The sequence below is a fragment of the Haliotis cracherodii genome, unplaced genomic scaffold (assembly GCF_022045235.1).
Source record: "Haliotis cracherodii isolate W230 unplaced genomic scaffold, xgHalCrac1.p SCAF_16, whole genome shotgun sequence".
Taxonomy (NCBI): Eukaryota; Metazoa; Mollusca; class Gastropoda; order Lepetellida; family Haliotidae; genus Haliotis; species Haliotis cracherodii.
Window position 1 is genome coordinate 4,213,297 of NW_027266271.1, and position 20,813 is coordinate 4,234,109.

Consider the following 20,813-nt stretch of genomic DNA (forward strand, 5'->3'; position numbering starts at 1 on the left):
TCTGAAACATTTTAATGCGACAAACGTGGTCTTGAAAATGTAACGAACTTCAATGGGCGTCTAAAGCGCTGAAGGGAAAGGTTGTTTACATGAAAAACATTATCTTGTTGCATCGACGACACTAGATCAACTTGGTTCTATTTTGGTAAATGGTGGCGAGATGTAATTCAGTGTAATTCAGCATGGCAATGTCTTCGAGCCGGACTCACACCCCAGGAACGTGACCTGTCTCTTTCTCAGGGTTATCAGCAGCACCGCATTTGTACTGGCACATTTCCTCCGTCAAAAACATGTTGGCATTACCGCCACATCCTCCCCACGTGAATCGGCGGCACCCCGGCTGTGGTGGTGTTTTGTCGTAGTAATATAGCTGTCTATTTCTGGTACAAGGCCCTGAGTCCGATGGCAAGTCACAGATGTTACATTTATTAGTGCACAGAGCACTCGTGTCAAACATGTTGGGCTGACTAGCACTGCAGCTCTTCTGGGATGTATAGCGACATGTGCGAGTGTGTTTGTTGTAGAAGTAGCCAGAACACTGACCATTTGGTACTACACAAGACGAACACTGGCATGTCATACTGCAGTCGGATAAGGTCACAAACCGATTTCCGTTGCCTTGACATCCACCATACTGAAACTTCTCACACTGCCCGCTTGTGATGTTAAAAAAGTATCTTGTGAAATTCTTTGTACAGGAACCAGAGTCAGGATGGCGGTAACATCCTGTCAACAGAAATGGTGTTTGCATTTACCTTATATTTTATCAAACGTGTAACAGTACTGTTATAAATAATAGAGATCTGTATATTGTATCATGGTATCATAAAATAAGGGAATGGATGTTGTGGTATGCCCATTAGCAATACACCAACTGTGTGAGGATATTACCATGCAAACATTCTGTGATTCCTATTTTGCACAGTAGCACGTTTGATCTCGTAATATCACTAGTAATAACACCTTTCTATTAAGTTCAGCTCTGTGATCATTGTTGCAATATTAGAAAGTTTTAATTTAATGCAAAACAGAAGCAGCCCAAGTCATCTTCTTTTATTTCCAATTCCACAGTGCGTAGAAAAGAACATCTATCCAACTGTTGTTGGAACTCATCAAGTCCACCAACTTCATTAATTCCTAAAACGGATGTACTAACATTGTGACTAAGACGCAGTGAAGATATTTTGTTCAGGAATGCTAGTGTTTCTTTTTTCAATTGGTAGTCCATTGAAGCCCATCATAACAAATCCTTAAATCTTGCTGTAAAATACTATGGAAAAGATGATATGGCGCACGACTTCCTCCTTTTGTTTCAGAATAATCATTTCAGTCAATTCTGAGAAATCTCAAGTTAAGGGTCAGTCTGACATGATGGGTTGGACGGATAGATGGCGTGCAACGTGACAATAAAATGATAAAGGACCAGGTGAACTAAAATATCTTCATATTTTTATGTTTCTTCCAACTCATGTGTCTTTTTTAAAACTTCGATGACTGCCAGACAGGAATAATCTTATTATCATACGAGGCCAGTCCTCTTGTGTTTGTGAAAAACTGTCAACCCTTCCTGATTTTCTAGTTAACGTTTCCAGTCCATAAATTTCCACAGTGGCACTTCTTCCAATACTATGGCGCACATGAAAAACATAACTGCACAAATTTCTTCTCGCTACTAAACGGTTGGGTTTTCTTTTGAAATACATTAATGTGAAACGATGGGCAGGCATGCCTGCAACTTGCTAATTTCAGTAGAAATGTGTTTTTGTATCAAAACAAAATAAAGTTTGCTTTTGATCGGAAATCAAATATACCATACCAAGTGTATGTGAACTGATAGGCTGACAATGGGCGTATATGTGAAGTGAGAGGCAGATATGACTAACAATGGGCGTGGATGTGAAGTTCGTGGCAGATATGACTAACAATGGGTGTGTATGTGAAGTGAGAGGCAGATATGACTAACAATGGGCGTGTATGTGAAGTGAGAGGCAGATATGACTAACAATGGGCGTGGATGTGAAGTTCGTGGCAGATATGACTAACAATGGGCGTGTATGTGAAGTGAGTGGCAGATATGACTAACAATGGGCGTGTATGTGAAGTGAGAGGCAGATATGACTAAAAATTGGTGTGTATGTGAAGTGAGAGGCAGATATGACTAACAATGGGTGTGTATGTGAAGTGAGAGGCAGATATGACTAACAATGGGTGTGTATGTGAAGTGAGTGGCAGATATGACTAACAATGGGCGTGTATGTGAAGTGATTGACAGATATGGCTGACAATGGGCGTGTCTGTGAAGAGAGTGACAGACATAACTAACAAAGGGTGTGTATGTGAAGTGAGTGGCAGATATGACTAAAAATGGGCGTGTAAGTGAAGTGATTGGCAGATATGAGTAACAATGGGCGTGTATGTGAAGTGATTTGGTAGATATCACTAACAATGAGTGTGTATGTGAAGTGATTGCTATATAAAGCTGACAATGTCTGCCTATCACTTTACACACATTTCCATTGATAGTTATGTCTGTTCGTCACTTCACATACTAGTATATGCCCCTTGTTATTCACGTCCGGCCACCAATTCACCAGTTCACATGTATGCCCAATGTTAGAAGTGCCTTCTCATCCCACATTACTTACTTACTTACTTACTTTGGAGATTTAACGTGCGCTTTCCGACTGACGCGTATTTCGGACACGGGCCCGGCCAGGCCATTTAATGTGTTTCCGAAAGGGGCGAGGGTGGTCTGTGCAACCCAAGAGGGGGCTTTAGGGGTTGCTTATATAGAATTTGGGAATTTTGAGATTTGGAATAGATGCCGATGGGGTTGGGGAGGAGAACTAAGGGAGCTGGGTATGGTGGATGATTGTTTGTTTTTGTGATTTTGATTTGGTAGGTTATTATGGTTTTAGATGCGTTTTATTAGTTCCGTTTTTATTAAGAATACGCCTAAGGCCTTGAAGTTTTCTAGTTTATTTTGTGGGTTTAGTATTGCTTCTAGAGTGAGAGCCTTGTTTATATTGAGGGTGGTTTGTAATGCGGTTCGATGTGTTAGGTAGTGTGTGCAGTGGATGAGTGCGTGTTCTGGGGTTTCTGGTTGTTTGCAGTGTGGGCAGTTACCTGTAGTGTGTTTTTTAAATTTTTTTAGGTGGTTATTTAGGTTGGTGTGTCCTGTTTGGAGTTTAGTGATTACTCTGTCGATTTTTTTGGATGGATGGAGAATTTTTGGTTTGGTTAGTGGTTTGCTGAGCACTCTTTTGATTTGGCTATTTGAGTTTAGATATAGGTTATGCCATTTTTTTGTGATTTTTTGTTTGTTTACACTTTTAATTTCTGATTTTGAGATGGGTAAGTTTAAGCTTATTTCTGGGATTTTGAGGGATAGTTTAGCTGCTTTATCGGCGTTTTCATTACCGTATATTCCTACGTGGGCGGGTATCCACAAGAAGGTTATTTGTTTGCCTGCTTTTGTTAGGTCGTTGGAGCTTTTAAGTATCATCCCACATACCCCGATTGTTAGTTATATCTCATACTAGGCCACTGTTAGTCATACCTGCCTATCACTTAACATACACGCCCAAAGTAAGTGATATCTACCAATCATTTCACAGATATGACTAACAATGGGCGTATTTGTGAAGTGAGTGGCAGATATGACTAACAATGGGCGTGTATGTGATGTGATTGACAGATATGGCTGACAATGGGCGTGTATGTGATGTGATTGACAGATATGGCTGACAATGGGCGTGTATGTGAAGTGAGTGGCAGATATAACTAACAATGGGTGTGTATGTGAAGTGAGAGGCAGATATGACTAACAATGGGTGTGTATGTGAAGTGAGTGGCAGATATGACTAACAATGGGTGTGTATGTGATGTGATTGACAGATATGGCTGACAATGGGCGTATTTGTGAAGTGAGTGGCAGATATGACTAACAATGGGCGTGTATGTGATGTGATTGACAGATATGGCTGACAATGGGCGTGTATGTGATGTGATTGACAGATATGGCTGACAATGGGTGTGTATGTGAAGTGAGTGGCAGATACGACTAACAAAAGGTGTGTATGTGAGGTCAGAGACAGATATGACTAACAATGGGTGTATATGTGAGGTCATAGACAGATGTGACTAACAATGGGTGTGTATGTTAGGTCATAGACAGATGTGACTAACAATGGGTGTGTATGTGAGGTCATAGACAGATACGACTAACAAAAGGTGTGTATGTGAGGTCATAGACAGATGTGACTAACAATGGGTGTGTATGTGAGGTCATAGACAGATGTGACTAACAATAGGTGTGTATGTGAGGTCATAGACAGATGTGACTAACAATGGGTGTGTATGTGAGGTCATAGACAGATGTGACTACGTCCTTCAAGATCGTTGGCGGTTATTACATCTACTGCCATATTTCTCTACTTTTCTGAAGTCGGTTCCCAATTCGTTCATTATCATACAACTCTTACAAAAAAACTAGTATCTCTTACAATTTTGGAAAGTTTAAGTTATTTCCGAGTACCCCCAACGTTTTGAAGAGTATATTAATACACCTGTGTAAAACAGAGTTGAACCCACTTTGCTCAGTGCAGTAACATCTTCCCAGACATTCTTCTTTGGTCATGAACCGGTTGGCGTTCCCTTCACATCCTCCGTATCCAAAAGGCTCGCACAGACCGGTGGCATTGTCGAAGAAAAACCTCTTCACGTACGACTTGCAGGAACCGGAATCAGCTTGCAGCATGCATTCTGGCAACATTTAATCGAATACTTGCAAGGGATCCGTGGTGCAGTCATGCATAATAAATGATAAGACCCATTAACATTATGAATGTCTGATACAATAACATGTTATTCAAAAAGTGCCACAACACACGTGTCCGCCACAGAGGGGCTTTGTGCTTTTGTTCAGGTGTTGGTACGTAACCTTAAAAGGTTGGGTACCAACACCTGAACAAAAGCACAAAGCCCCTCTGTGGGAAGACGAAATATCAAAATAGTGGAAATATTTACTGGTTATTTATAAAAATAAAACAGACAAATAGATCAGTTATCAGAACCATTCCAATTTAGTTAACGATGCATAAATATATAGACATTTGTAAAAGTAGCTAAAGACTCATTGGTTTAATAACACTGGGTAATTAGATACAGTTCTTTAGGCACTGTTCGGGAGCGTGGGTGTCCCAGTTGACAAAGGTGCCACAATTCGCTTTGTAGCGCAAGAATCCTAGGCTCGTGGCTAGTTGAAAACCTAAAACGTCTAAAGCCTACATGACTTCGATCTTTACTCCCACATTCAGCAGACACGCCGTGATAAAACTGAACTACTATTTAAACCGACGTTAAAACACAAGTCACCGACTAAGACGAACTATTAATCAATCGTTAGATGACGAAAATAAGATTCCAATGCCTGAGAGAGGATGTAGCAAAGACACGCGATGTAACAGTTTAGCTGGAAGGGAGAGCATATGAATAAAGACAGAGGGTGGACTATCACTATTACTGCATACTACCATAAAGGAGTAGGTGGGTAATGATATCAGTGTTACTTACCTGGTGGCGTCTGAAGCGCCAGGGGCACCAAAGGAACCGTTTCACGCATGTTCCACAGCTTACCATGTACATGTTCGGAAACAAGAACGAAGCAGAGTAGGATGTGGTGTGCAAATACCATTCTGAAATTTATGATACTGTAATGACATATTGCATATCGAGTTGTGAAAAGAGATATGCTCATTGCAGTGAACATCACACTTGATATTTCACTGCTGTGAACATAACACTTGATATTTTACATGATATAACACTTTGACGGAACTAAAGCCACCTCCCAGTTACCTCCCCGCAAATGGTCTCCCTTTATCGTAAGTGTCTAGCCCGTACACAAACTGATGACTTCTTGTTTACATTAGTTCCTCATTGCCAAGGGAAATTAATAACAGATGGTCATTTATGGGCTTGATATCGTTTCTTGTCGTTTGGAATTCTCTCGAAAATGTGTCGTTATAAACTGTAAATTTCTCATTAACCCGTCAATCGAGACTGTAATTTTTTTTGATCTAATTCTTTTTGGGTTACCTTTGTTTATATGTTCTAAGATTTTGAAACCATGGAACCATCTTTTAAGTCGCAAATGCAAGGGGTGGTGAAACATCCCTGCGTGTTTAGGGAGGGGGCATTTACGTTTCAAGGTTTTACATTTGTAATGAAATACATAATTTTCCGGCAGACAACTACACAGAAAGTATATGATAAATAGGATATTTCATGTGTCTCGTGAAATATCCCCCCTCTCTCTCTCTCTCTATATATATATACATTTAAGTTTGAAATGTCATTGTCCCCTTAAATGGTATTTGCATTTGTTTCGGCAAATACAGAAATTCTAGGAATTACTTGGTATTTCCCAAGTTACCGTCAAAGACTAAAAGCTGAATACCGATTAACTAAGAGTTGCTTAACATTTGCCATATATAAATTTGTTTTTATTAATTGTACAAGAAAAAGGAATGTCTACTGATTGTTTAATTTTCAACATACAATACATAGACAAGTAGAGATTGCTGCAGTGCATCAATAGTTCCCCGCCATATAATGTAATATACGGAGGAGGAAGTGTTAGTAATGGGAGGAGAGGATTGGTGTAAAGAACAAATTGGTTGTTATCAATGCAGTTATCTTTGGAAAGCACAACAAAAATAACAGTGGCTTTATATGGTCAGCACAAGTAAAACCAAGCCAAGAAAACCCATAACTGGGCTTGTCAGGCAGAACTTGGTATATACCCACTATAAGTACCGATAATATATAAAATAATTGATTACAAGACCTATATAGATAACACAACACATGTCATTCTTAAACATGCTTAGGCAGCAAATATCTATTTGGTCAAAACGTTGGATGGGTTAAACAAAACAAACTTTTGAAATAGTAAACACAAATAAATGTGATGAATCCACTGTAAATAAACTTCAGTCCGAATGTAAAAATATGTTCACGCATTCATTAATGGATTAAGGGATTCCCATTTATCCAACAGCAAGTTAAGAACATACAGGTTGGTCAAGTCATCTGTAAATATTGAGAATTATCTTACATATTTTAAAAACAAAGATCATAGGTGTTTCTTAAAACTTCGTTAAAGTAATCACAAACTAAAAATTGAAACTGGTAGATATACAAAAAACCCAACCCCGATGGAACAACGTCTTTACAGTGAAGGAGGTGATATACATCTTACACATTTTACTCAGTCAAATGTTAATTGCATTGATCTCTAAAATATATACAGTCATACGTATTCACATCTCTGCTCAGCTTAAGAACTGGCTTGTTTGAACAGTAATAAGTATTTCAATCCTCTGCGCAGTTTCTTTTTCAGTTACTAACATTTTATACCGGAAGCTGCAGGGATGAAACTGAGTTCCCATTGTGCCTACATATATTTTCTGTAGGCAAATTGGGTTGTAGTCACTATGGGATTGAACCAGTCTCGTCACAGACTCGGACTGTTACAACATCATCGATGCAAATGCAAGAAACAACTGTGATCATGTCAAACTTTATCTTTTTTCTTTGAGCAATTAAGCTATACCAATTCAAAATTGCAATTTTGCCTAAGTTATGATGACATATCTGGTTAATTACACCCTCAATCCGATAAAAAGCAATTTGAAAAGGTAATACATTCGAAGTGTGACCTCGAGTTTCTCATGACGAGTTGTCTCTTGTATACATAGTTTTTCCTGTAAAGAAGACTGATCAATTTGTAAAGTCCTTATCAATAGCACATCCATCATTCTGAACCTGTCAGTTATCTGAAAATATAATGACTGATATGCTGGTTTCTTGATGTGCTAGTTTGTGTCAAAGATCATGTCGTTTCATGGAGACTGAGTTAACCCGTTAACCCAGTCGCAGCGAAAGATCTCGCTTCCCTCGAATCCAGAGATCTCCTCTCCCGAAGCCATCTCCCGCCCGACCTGGACCACCGACCCCGACCAAGTCAATTTTATGCCAGACCGCCACACCACGAGACCCCCTTCTCAATGACATCACTACCCAGACCGCGCCCGTCGAGGTACCAAGTGAGAAAGAAGATCCCCGTGTCGACTTGTCCCAGATAGCTGACCAGATTCTGGACCAGCACAAGGACCGCCCTACCCCTCGTATTGCCAACAGCCTTGGGAAGCTCTGCACGAGCGCACGTCCAGGCCAACCGCTGGTCACGGTAAAGTACATAGGGGAGGAGTGGTTCGAGCACGATATCCACAATTACCAGGATCTCTTTGACTTCCTGGTGGAATGTGATATCAAGACAAGTCCGGTCTACATCTCCAACACAGCCACCCATCTGACCACCAGATTGTTCCAGCCCATCAGCGACCAGGAAGTAACCACAGCCAGGAAGCTCCGAGGGCCCTTGTCAAACACACACTCACCAGCCGACGCCGTGCCTTCAACCGCTTGACCCCACCCCCACAAACCCAAGCTCATTTTTTTCCGCTTTAATATATGCATTTATTACATCCTCCACCCACCCATGATAGTATTAAAATTGAATTTGATTTGCATAGTAAGTAATTTGTGTGTGCACTGGGTAATGCTATTTTCTGGTCACTTTAAGAATTTTACATATTATGTACATATACGAGGGGTGTTCATTAAAGATATCCCCTGACCCACTTCCGATGGACCTAGTGGAATGAAACTTGGCATAGGTATTAGTCTTTCTCCACATAGGAACCACCAAGAGTTACACACTTCTCCCATCGTTTTATGCAACTATGGAGACCTCGCCTGTAAAAACCCTCATTTTGCGTCTCAAACCAGACTTGACTTCAGAAATCAGTGTTTCATCATCTGTGAAACGTTTTCCCTTCAAAAATGACTTCATGGTTGGAAAGAGGTGGAAGTCAGATGGTGCAAGGTCAGGAAAGTAAAGGAGGATGTGGAAGGATTTCATAACCACAGGACTGCGGTTCTGTCTTGGCAACATGAGAGTTGTGTACTGGAGCATTGTCTTGCAGGAGACGGACACCCTTGGTCAGCATGCCACGCCTCTTAAGCTTGATAGCGTCCCACATTTTCGGCAGCAGTGAAGCATAATAAGCTCCTGTAATTGTGGTACCCTTTGCCAAGAAATCCATCATCACTATTCCGTGCTGGTCCCAAAACACCGTGAGCATGACCTTGCCTGCAGAGGGTTGGACATTGCATCGACTGGACTTTAGTCTCAGGATCATAGTGATGGACCCATGTTTCATCCTGTGTGATAAGTCTGTCAAAAACGTTTGACTGTTTTTTTGTACACATGTCCAAAAGTTCCTTTGAGCAATTGACTCGTTCCTGCTTTTGGAAATGTGTGAGCAACCTGGGAATCCATCGTGAAGACACCTTATGCATGTTCAAATTGTCATGGATATTTTTTTCCACAGACCCTACACTGATCTTGACATCTTGTGCTAACTGGCGAACAGTTATACGTCGGTCTGCCAAAATGGCGGTCTCCACTTGATGGATAGGGTCCTCATCAATGGCTGAATGGGGGCGACCAGGAATGGGAGCTGTTTCCACAGATGTCCGACCACACTTGAACTGGCGATGCTAGTGTTTAACAACGTCATATGATGGGGCATCTTCCCCATAAGTTGCTTTCATTTCATCGAAAGTTTCTTTTGGTGTGCGACCTTTCAAATATAAAAACCTAATCACTGCTCGGTATTCTGGCTCCATTGTCACACCCTCCTCGATAAAAGTGGTAAGCTTAATAGTTCGGCGCTGCAAATTCTGACATAACCCATAGATACATGTATCATTACACATGTGAAATTTCAACCCTAAGTGGTTTAGGGGAAATCTTTAATGAACACCCCTCGTACTCTTAAAAAAAATGAAACGCAAAGACAGATTTATGTGAGGTAGGAAAATACATTTATACGAGGAACCGTACAAGGAATTGAGCTAAAATGTTGGGGAGAGAACACTTAGCACACTTAGAACACAATAGCGGCCTGATATATCCAGCCCATGGAAGAGACGAGTATGCGAATCACATCCTAGGGAATGGTAGCCCACTTGGCCTGCAATGCAAAAGCCGCTGCAAGGTCTAGGGTTTTGATTGACCTCGGCGTAGCTCAGATGCTCTATAGGAGACCATCAACGTTGCTGTTACCATCAACGTTGCTGTAGACAGGGTGTAGACAGGCTCTTGTGATCCGTGATGTATGCGGTCGAGCGTTGTCCTGCTGGAATACACCGTTGCCGTTGGCTGCAATTGGGAGGAGAATGTATCGTTTGCCCTGGATGATGCCCTACCATGATGAGAGATAGCCGCCCATATCATAACGCTACCCCCTTGATTTGTCGCTGAACCACTCATCTCTCCATCGCAGTTGAGGTCATACCCTTTGTTGACGATACCAATGCATTGGTTGTTGACGATGTTGTCTAATCAATATGACGCGTCGAAAAGAAAGTCTTGCTCGCAGACCTGCTGCTCTTAAACGGTTTCGTACGGTCTAATCGGGGATTCTGCGCAGTCAGGGTATTTGGGATGCTGTCTATGTGGCTGTGGTCGTCCCTTCAAGTAGGTGGCGCAGTCGGATATAGCAATCCTGGGCGGGTTTGGTTAGTCTTTTTCATCCCGACCTTGGCCGATCATGTGTTGACCCATGCTTTTGAAACCGATCCCATAGCTTGTGATGGTACTGGGCGCTACATTGAAAACTCTGGCTACAGCTGATCGGGATTCCCCTGCCTGCAAGCGGCCTATGACCTTGTTTCTTTGCACCTCTGTTAATCTTGGCATGTTGTTGAACTGTCACTGTTCGATTGACACAGATGCATGGCAAACAAAAACCCTGCAGTTTATATCGTTTATAGTGCTGCTGCACGTGCAGTGCATCAACGCGGATTCATACAGTTAACACATCGGTTTTTTTATTCATACTGTCAATCCTTAAATGAACGTCAATTTCGCGGTCACATGACCGGCCTCTCGTCCCGTGGAAAAGCAGTATATCGTGTAAACGTCAAATTAAAAAAAAAGATATTACAAACATGACAACTTGTTGCCTTCTTATTTGCTCTCCAATCATCTTTTGTCGTAGACATAGAATACTTATACGATAAATTTCCCCTGATTATTCTCTCTTCATTTCGTAGAGATTCTAGGAACTTTCTTGCTGCATCGGGTCCTCTGTAAATCACAGGAACATTTGTTTTCCATCATATCTAACAACTATATATCCAAAGAAACAAGCCTGGTGTTCTTGAGTTCAATATATATAATTGAATTCAGTACTGCGTTCTGTAGTTTCAATCTGTTATAAGAGCCTCAAAGTGTTTTATTTTCTACCTTATTAATTTGCGAGTTTGGTAGATTGCACTAGAATCTGCAGGAAATAAGGCAGATCCTAATGCCCATCTTCAACAGTTATCGTCAGTTTAAACGTTAATTATGGCATGCTTTTTCTTAGAATATGGGGGTACATCTATATAAGACCGACCTTTCAAGGGCAAATAATCTAAGTATCAACTGAAGTATCAATTCTATCCACAACCCAACCTGAACCTCTATTAGTCCATCTCTCTAGAGTTTCTTGTATTTGTTGAAATGGTGTATCTCATCATGAACCAGTAGAACTCGGTACATTTCTTGGTAAGACATGTGTTTTACATTCGATTCGTTTTATTAAATTATCTTACGCGTTTGAATACCGAGGGCTTTTTCCAATATTTTTGTTTTATAAAAAAATTCTTAAATGGTCGTACAATGGACAATTTGATATAAAATTTAATTCATCCTCTTTATCAAGTTACATCTAAAATGTGTAAAATGAAACACATAATGATACAGCAGTTGAACATACTGTTATCATTATTATGTTCAGTTATGGAGTAACGTCACGTGATTTAACTTCTTCGTCCTAATGCTCACAACCGCAAACATTTCCACTTATTGTGTTAGGCACAAAAACACATAAATTTCTCAATCATTAAGAGTCATATTTGTCAAGAAAATAAACTATTAAAAACAAATAACTTGTTGCATATTGGTATTAAATTTCCCAAATCATTGTTGTGTGTGGAGCTCCTCTCAGGCAAGTCCATACTCTGCTGCTAGAAGGAAAATCGGGTTTCAATCATACTGTTTTGCGGTGTTTGGTAGTCTCATGCATACGTATACAGTGCATAGAACCCAGTTGTCAGTGTGTACCTTTGACCTAAAAAAATAAGTTTGGTTTTAGTGAACGGTCAAAGTAGATTTTGTGTCGTAACGCTAGTGTAAATTATATCCGTAAGTTGGGGAATGGAAGTAAGCATGAATAGTCCCGGCTACAGTAAGACTTATTATTGGTATACAGTAATGCAGGTTGCCCACTCCTGGAACCAACCGTTATATGATATAACAGAATACTCCCAAATCATGTTATTTCACTGTGAATAACTGGTGAACAGTTTTCACCACTGAACATAATTTTAAACATGCATAATCATTTGCAGCTACCAATGCCATAAACATACACAGAACACATTTTCGTTGATAATGATGAAAATGCATTGCTCCTTCATTCCTCAAAACACTTTAACGGCGGTGGAGTATTCAGTAGTAGTCCGTTTGAAGATGGAATTGAGAAAAGCAAATATACCATCAGTAATTGAATGAGGTTAATATTCAATTTCGTAAATTGGTAGTAGGATAAATGAACTGCTTTCAGACTGCTTCACTGACACTGTTCTTCACTGAGAAACACTGTGAAAATTGAATTTATCATGTGATCCGAAAAAAGTTGACATTTCCAAATGAAGTTGCGCCTCTCATTAAAATATGGACTGATATAATAGGATTGTCGTATTTCAGTCCAAATGTAGCTATGGCAATGAGAAAGTCACCTGATTTGATAACATAATGTCATTTCAAAGTGACCTCATAACTAATGAACACCCAAGGTGTTGCAACATAGTATGTGAACATGTACTTGGATTGCATCCAATGAATCTAGAAACGAAAAAAACCATGAAACTGAAATTCATTCATGTTCTATTGTACGAAGAACTCACCTGATCATTGTCTCTGCCACAGGACTGACTGACTAGTCACTCTGACAATGATTAACTTTGGTAACCTTCACATTAAGTTTGGAGGCGGTTGATTGATTGTCGTATACATAAACCTGAAATAGAGCTGTGCGTGCTAACGTAGACAAGCAGATGATTGAGTGAAGTACATTCGGTGAGGTGTATATGTCACCGGAGTGGGTTATTTCTGTAATGTTCACACACAGACACGCGCGTTTAAAGGAGAGTGACATACATAAATCATCATAAGAAAATATACTCCTTACATTTTATGAAATACTGATTTCCTGTTATTATGATATGTGGTTATTTAGTTAATTAGCAGCTTGGGTTCAGGAAAGCTGGAAAAATATGAAACGACTGTTTTATCTGTATTACTTAGAAATGTTAATTTTAATTATTTAAAATATGAACTTATGCACTTGAAGGAAATCGGCCAAGTCCATTCCATATTCACAAGAATTGAGGCGGTCTCATAGGTCACATTCTAGTGGGTAAATTAGTGTGGAAGGGAGTTGGTTATTTCCTGGTTATTGAAAAATAGGGGATCATCCATATGCCTGAAGCGGAAGTTAAACTTTTTGGACAAATTACTATTGATTTTTATGTTTGACTACCAAATGGAGGGACAAATTTCCATTGTGGTTTTCAGATAGCCTGATGTCCACACTTCATGAAATCACATGATTGACATCTCACATGTCCAGCTAAATGTCATTTTGGCCGCCATTTTCAAGATGGCCGCCATTTTTTTCCAATTTGCTCCAAATTTCAGAAATAAGCATGAAAAACAGAATTTACAATTCCTAGGCAACTTTTGTGTGATGAAATGTGTCAGGCACTAAATTCCACACATTTTGATATACAATTTGTATGGTTTTGTGCGATAAATGTTTCTCTGTTATCAAATTATATTAAAAAATCTATTTATATTTTATTTTTCATAATGCAAAGACATTAAGAATTGTTTACTTCAGTGTTATGACTTTACATAGCATTAAACTTTTGTGATTGATAACAGCTATTTGTTGCATTTGTAATAATAAGTGATCACAGAAATTACATTGTTTTCTTGCACTGCAAAGCCTGTTTTCCTTGCTCAAAATGTTCTCCAAATTTACACACAAATTTCTGAGTGCTAACCCCATGTTTGATGAAATCTCTGCATTTCAGTTTAATACAAAAAACAAATAAATTTTGCAGATATTACCATAGTTAAAATAAACATTATCTATTTAAAACCCTGAAAGAATTTTTTTTTTCTTTCATATGAAGTTTAATTACTCACAATGAGACCTAAAATTGTGTAACGAAAAACAATTCCCCAATTACATCTGAAACTACTGTCTGTTGTCAGTTAATGGATAAATACAATGCATCTGTGTTTAAATCAAATTGATGCAATGACTTGTCCTTTCGATATCATCTTCGTGGGAAACTTGAGGCTGAATTTAAAGAATCTTTGCATTTTTTCACTGTGGGACGGAGGGTATACATCAGACCTGACAACTTGTTGCTTGAAACTATAGCTGCTGATTATGTTTCATTGTAGGACAAACTGAATGCAAAGTCAGATGATAAATATGAAACATTTGTCAGTGATACGGCGATGTTCTTACATGGACAAATAAAGAGTGAAATCAAAGAACAGCCTTGGCCTCCACATCATGAAGAATTGAATTCCACATATTCTTCTTACCCAGTAGTGTCATAAGGTTTCTGAATCTCTTCCATGGTGGCAAAGAGACACCCTGAACTCGCATTAGCAGACTTTCATGGTCCATTGCCCAGGACATTGTTGCTGCTGTTACTGTTAGCAAAGTAATAACGCCAAAGCACATTCCTCTTCCATGGGTAATAAAAACTCTGACAGGTAATGGTGAGCTGAACAAAACTTTAAATCGCTTGGGACACTCTTGTTCATACTCAGCCTTGGAGGAGACTGACACTGCGCTGTGTATTGACAAGATGGAACATGTAGCAAGCATCAATCAGTCTGTTCCAACTGTACTTGCTTTTGACAACATTGACAAACAAGAGGAAGTACTAAGTGGATCAGGGACATCACATTGTGTCAATGGCATAATAGTTCAGCCAACTTCTCTGACATGTATGCCACAATTGAGCCTTCTGGTCAACTACTTCCTATCTACACTGTGGGGAAAAGGGAAGGTCCACCCCCAATTGTGCCAGCTGACCTTTCTACTGAATTTGAAGTCGCAAAAGCAAGTGCACACCAGCAACACTCACTCTGGATTCTTGTCAGAATGCATGATCCATCAAATCAGACATTAAGTCCTTGGACAGGATATAACATACTGACTGATAAGAGATGACATGGAGGTATTTGCTGATACAGTTCGTTACTTGCCCACAATTAATGCTCCAGCAATAGAAATGGCAACTGTGCATGAAACTCTGCATCAATCTCTTGCTGCACAATCATCTCTACAGCTTCAGAATATTGCTGTTGTTTTCGACCAGGCACTGTATTCAAAAGCTACAGAAATCGTGTGGAAAAACCCTGACAAGTTTAAAGGCATTGTATTGATGATGGAAACTTTCACACAATTTGCAATTTCATGTCAGCAATTGGAAAAAGGTTTGGTGATGCGGGGCTTTGTGACCTTGCAGTAGAATCCGAAGTCATTGCTGAAGGATCTATCAGTTAGGTACTAGGGGGAAAACAGTATAATCGAACAGTCCGTTTGCATAATGGTATATGAAGCATTGATGAGGCTAGCATGGAATGGATTTATGGAATGGCTTGACATCCATCGTCCTGAAAGCCTAGCAAAGCTGTGTGATGTGAAAATCCAAATAGGCCAGATTCATCAGACAATTTGTCATGAATCACATGATTATGTATTGAGGGATGAATCATACAAGAAAATTTCTGAAATGTTCAACAGCCTTTTGGATGACTTACATTGACACGGTGTATGTTCTGCTTGGCCTACATCGGGCTGACAGAGAAGGAAACTGGCATCTTCATCTTGCTTGCATCAGAAATGTCATACCTTGGTGCTTTGCAATGAACAAAACCAACTATGCATGGTTACTTTGCTCAGATACTCGGTTAAAGGAGACAAGTCCATGGATGTATGAGCACTTTCGCAACAAGGTTTTCTCTGTTCAACTGAGGAAAATGAATCCCTTTGGCAGTATTGCAGTTGATCAGACCACAGAAGAAACTGTAAACAAAGACACCCAAACTCCTGGTGGGACATGAGGGTTCAGTCTCAAGCCAGGGAACATGTCACGCTACTATCTCACTGCTGAACACAGAGCAGCTGCATTTAGACAACTACGTGAACAAATTTCAGTGCAGTCACCTTCCCTTAGCCATTCAGACCTGGACAGACATCTATTGAAGCAGTGGCTCCCCTGAAGTTTCTGCCGATCTTTTGACATCAAAGCAAAAGGGAGAGGAAGCTTATCAGGCGTTCCAAGCAGAACGGCTACAGAAGGGTGAAGGTTTCTACAGCACCGTGAAGAAGATGAATTTGAAATCATTTACGGACATTAACAAGAAAACAAGCAAGTGTACAAACACAGAAATCATCCTAAAAGCTGACAGAAGAGTGTTTGCAAATATGGTTCTCATTGCCCAGAACAGAAATTTAGACATGCGTGATGTGCTGAGCCACCCTCTTGGTCCACTACCCTGGTCTCTTGCAAATGGTGAAGGCAACAATGAAAAAGACAAATAAATCTTCTCTGGCAAAACACTTAGAGACTAAAGTGTCGTCTGCAGATGGATGGTACTCTCCCCCCACCCCCCCACACATGACACAGATGTGCTAGTTATCTGTCTTGCTCTCAGCACAAAGATCAACAGCAGAATCATTATCAGACGAGGTACAAAAGCTCGTTTGAGGCTTGTGGACATAACAAAACTTGCTGAAGCTTTAGGGAGTGAAGCTTGCACAGCATTATTGGGGCTACATGCATGGACTGAATGTGACATTGCATTGGCTGGCCACGGCAAGCTGAGGGCTCTAAAACTGCTTCTAAGAGATGAAACTTTCAGAAAGGCTTTTGGAGATCTTGGTACTGAGTGGCATCTTTCTCCTGAAGTGTTTAAGAACATCCAATCCTTTTCCTGTCAGCTATATGGCAGCAACACAAAGGTAAACAAGGTCAATTAGCTACGTTATCAGATATTTGGAGGTAGAGGCGGGGATGTTGAATCTGGACAGCTCCCACCATGTAAAGATGCGCTTTTCCAGCACACCCTACGTGCCAATTACCAGTCAGCAGTTTGGAGGAGGAGCCTTGAAAATTCTCCAGACTTACCAGATCCTTCTGCAGGCCATTGTTGGGAAATAAACGACATGGGAAATCTGGCAGTCCAGAAGTGGTCCTTGGTTTGATGTCATGCAGATGTTCTCGTACTTGTCGACCACGTGAGTGCACATGTACATTAAGTGGTCTTAAATGTACCTCTGCCTGCAAGTTGTCACCCTGCTCCAACAATGATGAAGAGATCAAGATGCAGAAGACTCAAGCGATGAAGATGACTGAATTTGACAGTTGGATGTGTATCACACAGCCGGTTTTGGGACAGAATATAAGACATCCTCATTGTTGAAATGTCTATTATATCTATAGACATTTTCTTGAAACTGTTACAAGTACTGGCCATATTCATGCTAAATTGTGTTACAATGTTAATGTCAACGGCATAAAACTCCTGTTAAATATGGTTGATCTTACTAGATGCTGATTTTTAAGAAGTAGAAGATTTGTGAAGTAGAAGGACAATTGGTGGCTTTTGAATTATGAACAAGTTATATTTAATTGCAGAAGGGTCATGTTGGAATGAAAGTGGAATTTTGTTTATATGTATACATTTGATTTTATTATTAAACACAATTAAACGTAATATCACAATGTGCACATTTTAACTTTAAACACTTTAGATTCTTGGAAATTTAGCTAGGAAATATAAAAACAAGTTTTGGTTGCAATATGTACGACTTTCTTAATTTTTGAATTATCTGTGAAAAAGTGCACTATATTTAAAAATGGCTGCTTATGTTTATGCACTAGCGTGTTTTAACTTCCAAATGGTATTTTATATATGAAAATACATTAGACAATTTTTATCTATCATAAGGTGTCAATTATTACTCAACAACATTGCATTGGAAAGAAAAGATGTAAGTAAAATGTTAAAAAAGGGTCATTTCTTTATATAATTTCAATATTAACTCAAAAATTATAACTCAGTGATATACAAAAAGCATAACAGAATGTGTGCAATGTAGTGCTGAATAAAAGTAGATAAAAGTTGTCTGAAATTAATAAATTCTGTGTTATAAGCTTATTTCTGAAATCTGTAGAAAAAGTGAAAAAATGGCCGCCATCTTGGAAAATGGCCGCCAAAATCGTATTTAGCTGGACATCTGAAATGTCCATCACATGAAATTATACAGTTGAGACATCAAGCTAGCTGAAAATCATATTGGTAATTTGTCCCTCTGTTTGGTAGTCAAATTTTCTCTGGCTCATGGACTATTTGACAATCCGAGCAGATATTCCGATTCATATGTTTCAAGAAACAGATCGACAGGAAGGGGAGCACAGTTGGTTCCCACGTGGATGCCTACTTCTAGCCTAAGTGTATTACTTTCCAAATGTTACAAAGATGTTATCAATGAAGAAGTCCAAAATTTCACATATTGTTTTCTCAGTGATTTTCAGTTAGCATTTGCTTTCATTTTTGACAAATTGTTCTGAACTTCTGAAGATAGAAGGTGACAATATCTGTGGTCAGCACGTTTTGTAAAAGATACCCCATGCATCAGAGAATGAAGTCTGTTATTGGATAATGGTGTGCACAGGTGAAAAATCAAACTTTTTGACATAATTGAACTTGGTTCTTTTCTGAGATTGTAAAAAGTTAAGCAAATCCGTTGAGTTCCTAAGAATCCACATTAATCCACTTGTCTGAAACATTTTCAGTGAATATAAATCACGTCCTTCCTGGATTGTATTAAACATTATGGTTAATCTTTGAGAGATGGATTTGGTGGTGCATTTGCTGGACCCAGCAATATATCTCTCTTTGTACATACTTTATGGAGCCTTAGAATTATTTACATAAGGGGAATGGAATTGTCTTCAGATTTTAGAGTATGTCATCAGTTGATAGTAATGATGCGTGATTTTGGCAGATTCTTCCTCATCTAAAATACTGGACTTGTATGCAGCATTATTTGTCATGCCACTTATAACACAATCTTTGTACATTAAAGCGCACAAACTCTTTTCATAATCGTAAGAAATCTCTACTAAACTTCTCCACACCAATATCAATTACCGTAAATAAAAAGGACAAACAAGCCAGTCACTAACAGTGACCAGGTGACCAATGCTTCTGCGTACTCAGTGTCAGATCTTCTGCCTACACATCACCATTGTCCCAAAATGGACACATTGATGTTACTCTTGTTACATTGTCATATTATTTCCCTGTCAGATTTTAGTTAGAACGCCCAGCCCCATCACTGGTTTTACTATGGATTTATTGACTTCTTTAATACCCTTGTAAACATATCAGAATGTATATTATATATTTCTTATTTCTAGTGACGTTTACATTGACTTACAATCCCTTACTCAGTATTCACCCAATGAAGGGACAATAATTATCCCTGAAGATGTTACATAGAATTGTCTTTTAACCTTTGTAAATATATCAGCATGTATATAGAGGTTATGACGCGAGTGTGTTTGTGGATGGTAAATATCCTGCATTAGGAATAAACATTGTATTTAGCGAGCCTTGGCGATCTAAATACATTGTGTTTATTCCTAATAAAGGATATTTACCATCCCCAAACACACAAGAGTGACAACCTCTTTATCATATAATGCCATTCTTTAATTCTGTGCTTCAAAATCGCTTTCCCTCTCTCACAAACATTACCGAAACATTGCGAGTTTTCCTGGAATGCGCGCATTAATATTTATTACGTCACAGGGTAAGTGATGTGTCAGTCGGACAGTGACAGTAGCCAATGTAGTTCCAACTGAAATCTGTTTCTTATACAGTGTCGAAGCAACATATACGCAAAACAACAATTGTTTTTAATTGCCTTTCGCGGCAATCCATCGGTCTGTCCGATAGAATAACTGCTCTTTTTCAAAGGGAAGCTACTCTAACCCTAGTCTATGAGACGTCAAGACCACGACCAGACGTTGCTGACAGTCGGTCTGTCCTGTCATAACGTTATGAAGTGTAGTCAGATGTAGACACAGCGACAAAACGAAACAAGGTAACAATTCAAACATATTTCGGCCAAATCCAACTATTTTAATTTGTGGAGAAGGTTTCAAGCCGCAGAGGTCTACAAGCACATATATGGCTACTGATCCGGCTTGGCTAGGCCTCGTGCCCTCGTAAAATTGTTTCGAAATTTATATCGCCAAAGTTGCCAAAACTTATAAAATGCCTTAGCTACATCACATTTAGACTATGATTTTCAGTATATTAGACTGTTCTTTTGATGATGATGGCATTTATCCCTGTAGTTTATCCAGATTCCCGATGGTTAATTCTGACTCGATCGCTGAATGACGAGGGCGACGCCATGTTTGTTTATAAACAGTGAAAGTAGTCCCTACTTGACCTTTGATATTTGCATCTCTATCCGCATATGACCCCAACGGATATCGTTTTTATCCGTTGGCTTTAT

At 39.4% G+C, this 20,813-nt stretch overlaps 1 protein-coding gene across 1 annotated transcript; it reads right to left on the minus strand.

The window, feature by feature from the left end:
- Positions 1-205: 205 nt before the first annotated feature.
- On the minus strand, positions 206-7,454 carry LOC139464131 (carboxypeptidase inhibitor SmCI-like). The gene is made up of 4 exons (XM_071245666.1): positions 7,414-7,454; positions 5,575-5,711; positions 4,594-4,764; positions 206-726 (listed from the first exon to the last, which is right to left on the minus strand). The coding sequence occupies exons 1-4, from the start codon at positions 7,452-7,454 to the stop codon at positions 206-208; spliced, it is 870 nt and encodes a 289-aa protein (XP_071101767.1).
- Positions 7,455-20,813: the final 13,359 nt, after the last annotated feature.

Excerpts from the sequence above, each read along its gene's own strand:
- LOC139464131 (XM_071245666.1), bottom strand. The coding sequence starts at position 7,454 with ATGGGAACTCAGTTTCATCCCTGCAGCTTCCGGTATAAAAT. Across the intron at positions 5,712-7,413 it reads TGCAGCTTCCGGTATAAAAT|TATCATAAATTTCAGAATGG; the intron begins GTTAGTAACTGA and ends ATGTCATTACAG. Across the intron at positions 727-4,593 it reads ATGTTACTGCACTGAGCAAA|GATGTTACCGCCATCCTGAC; the intron begins GTGGGTTCAACT and ends TTCTGTTGACAG.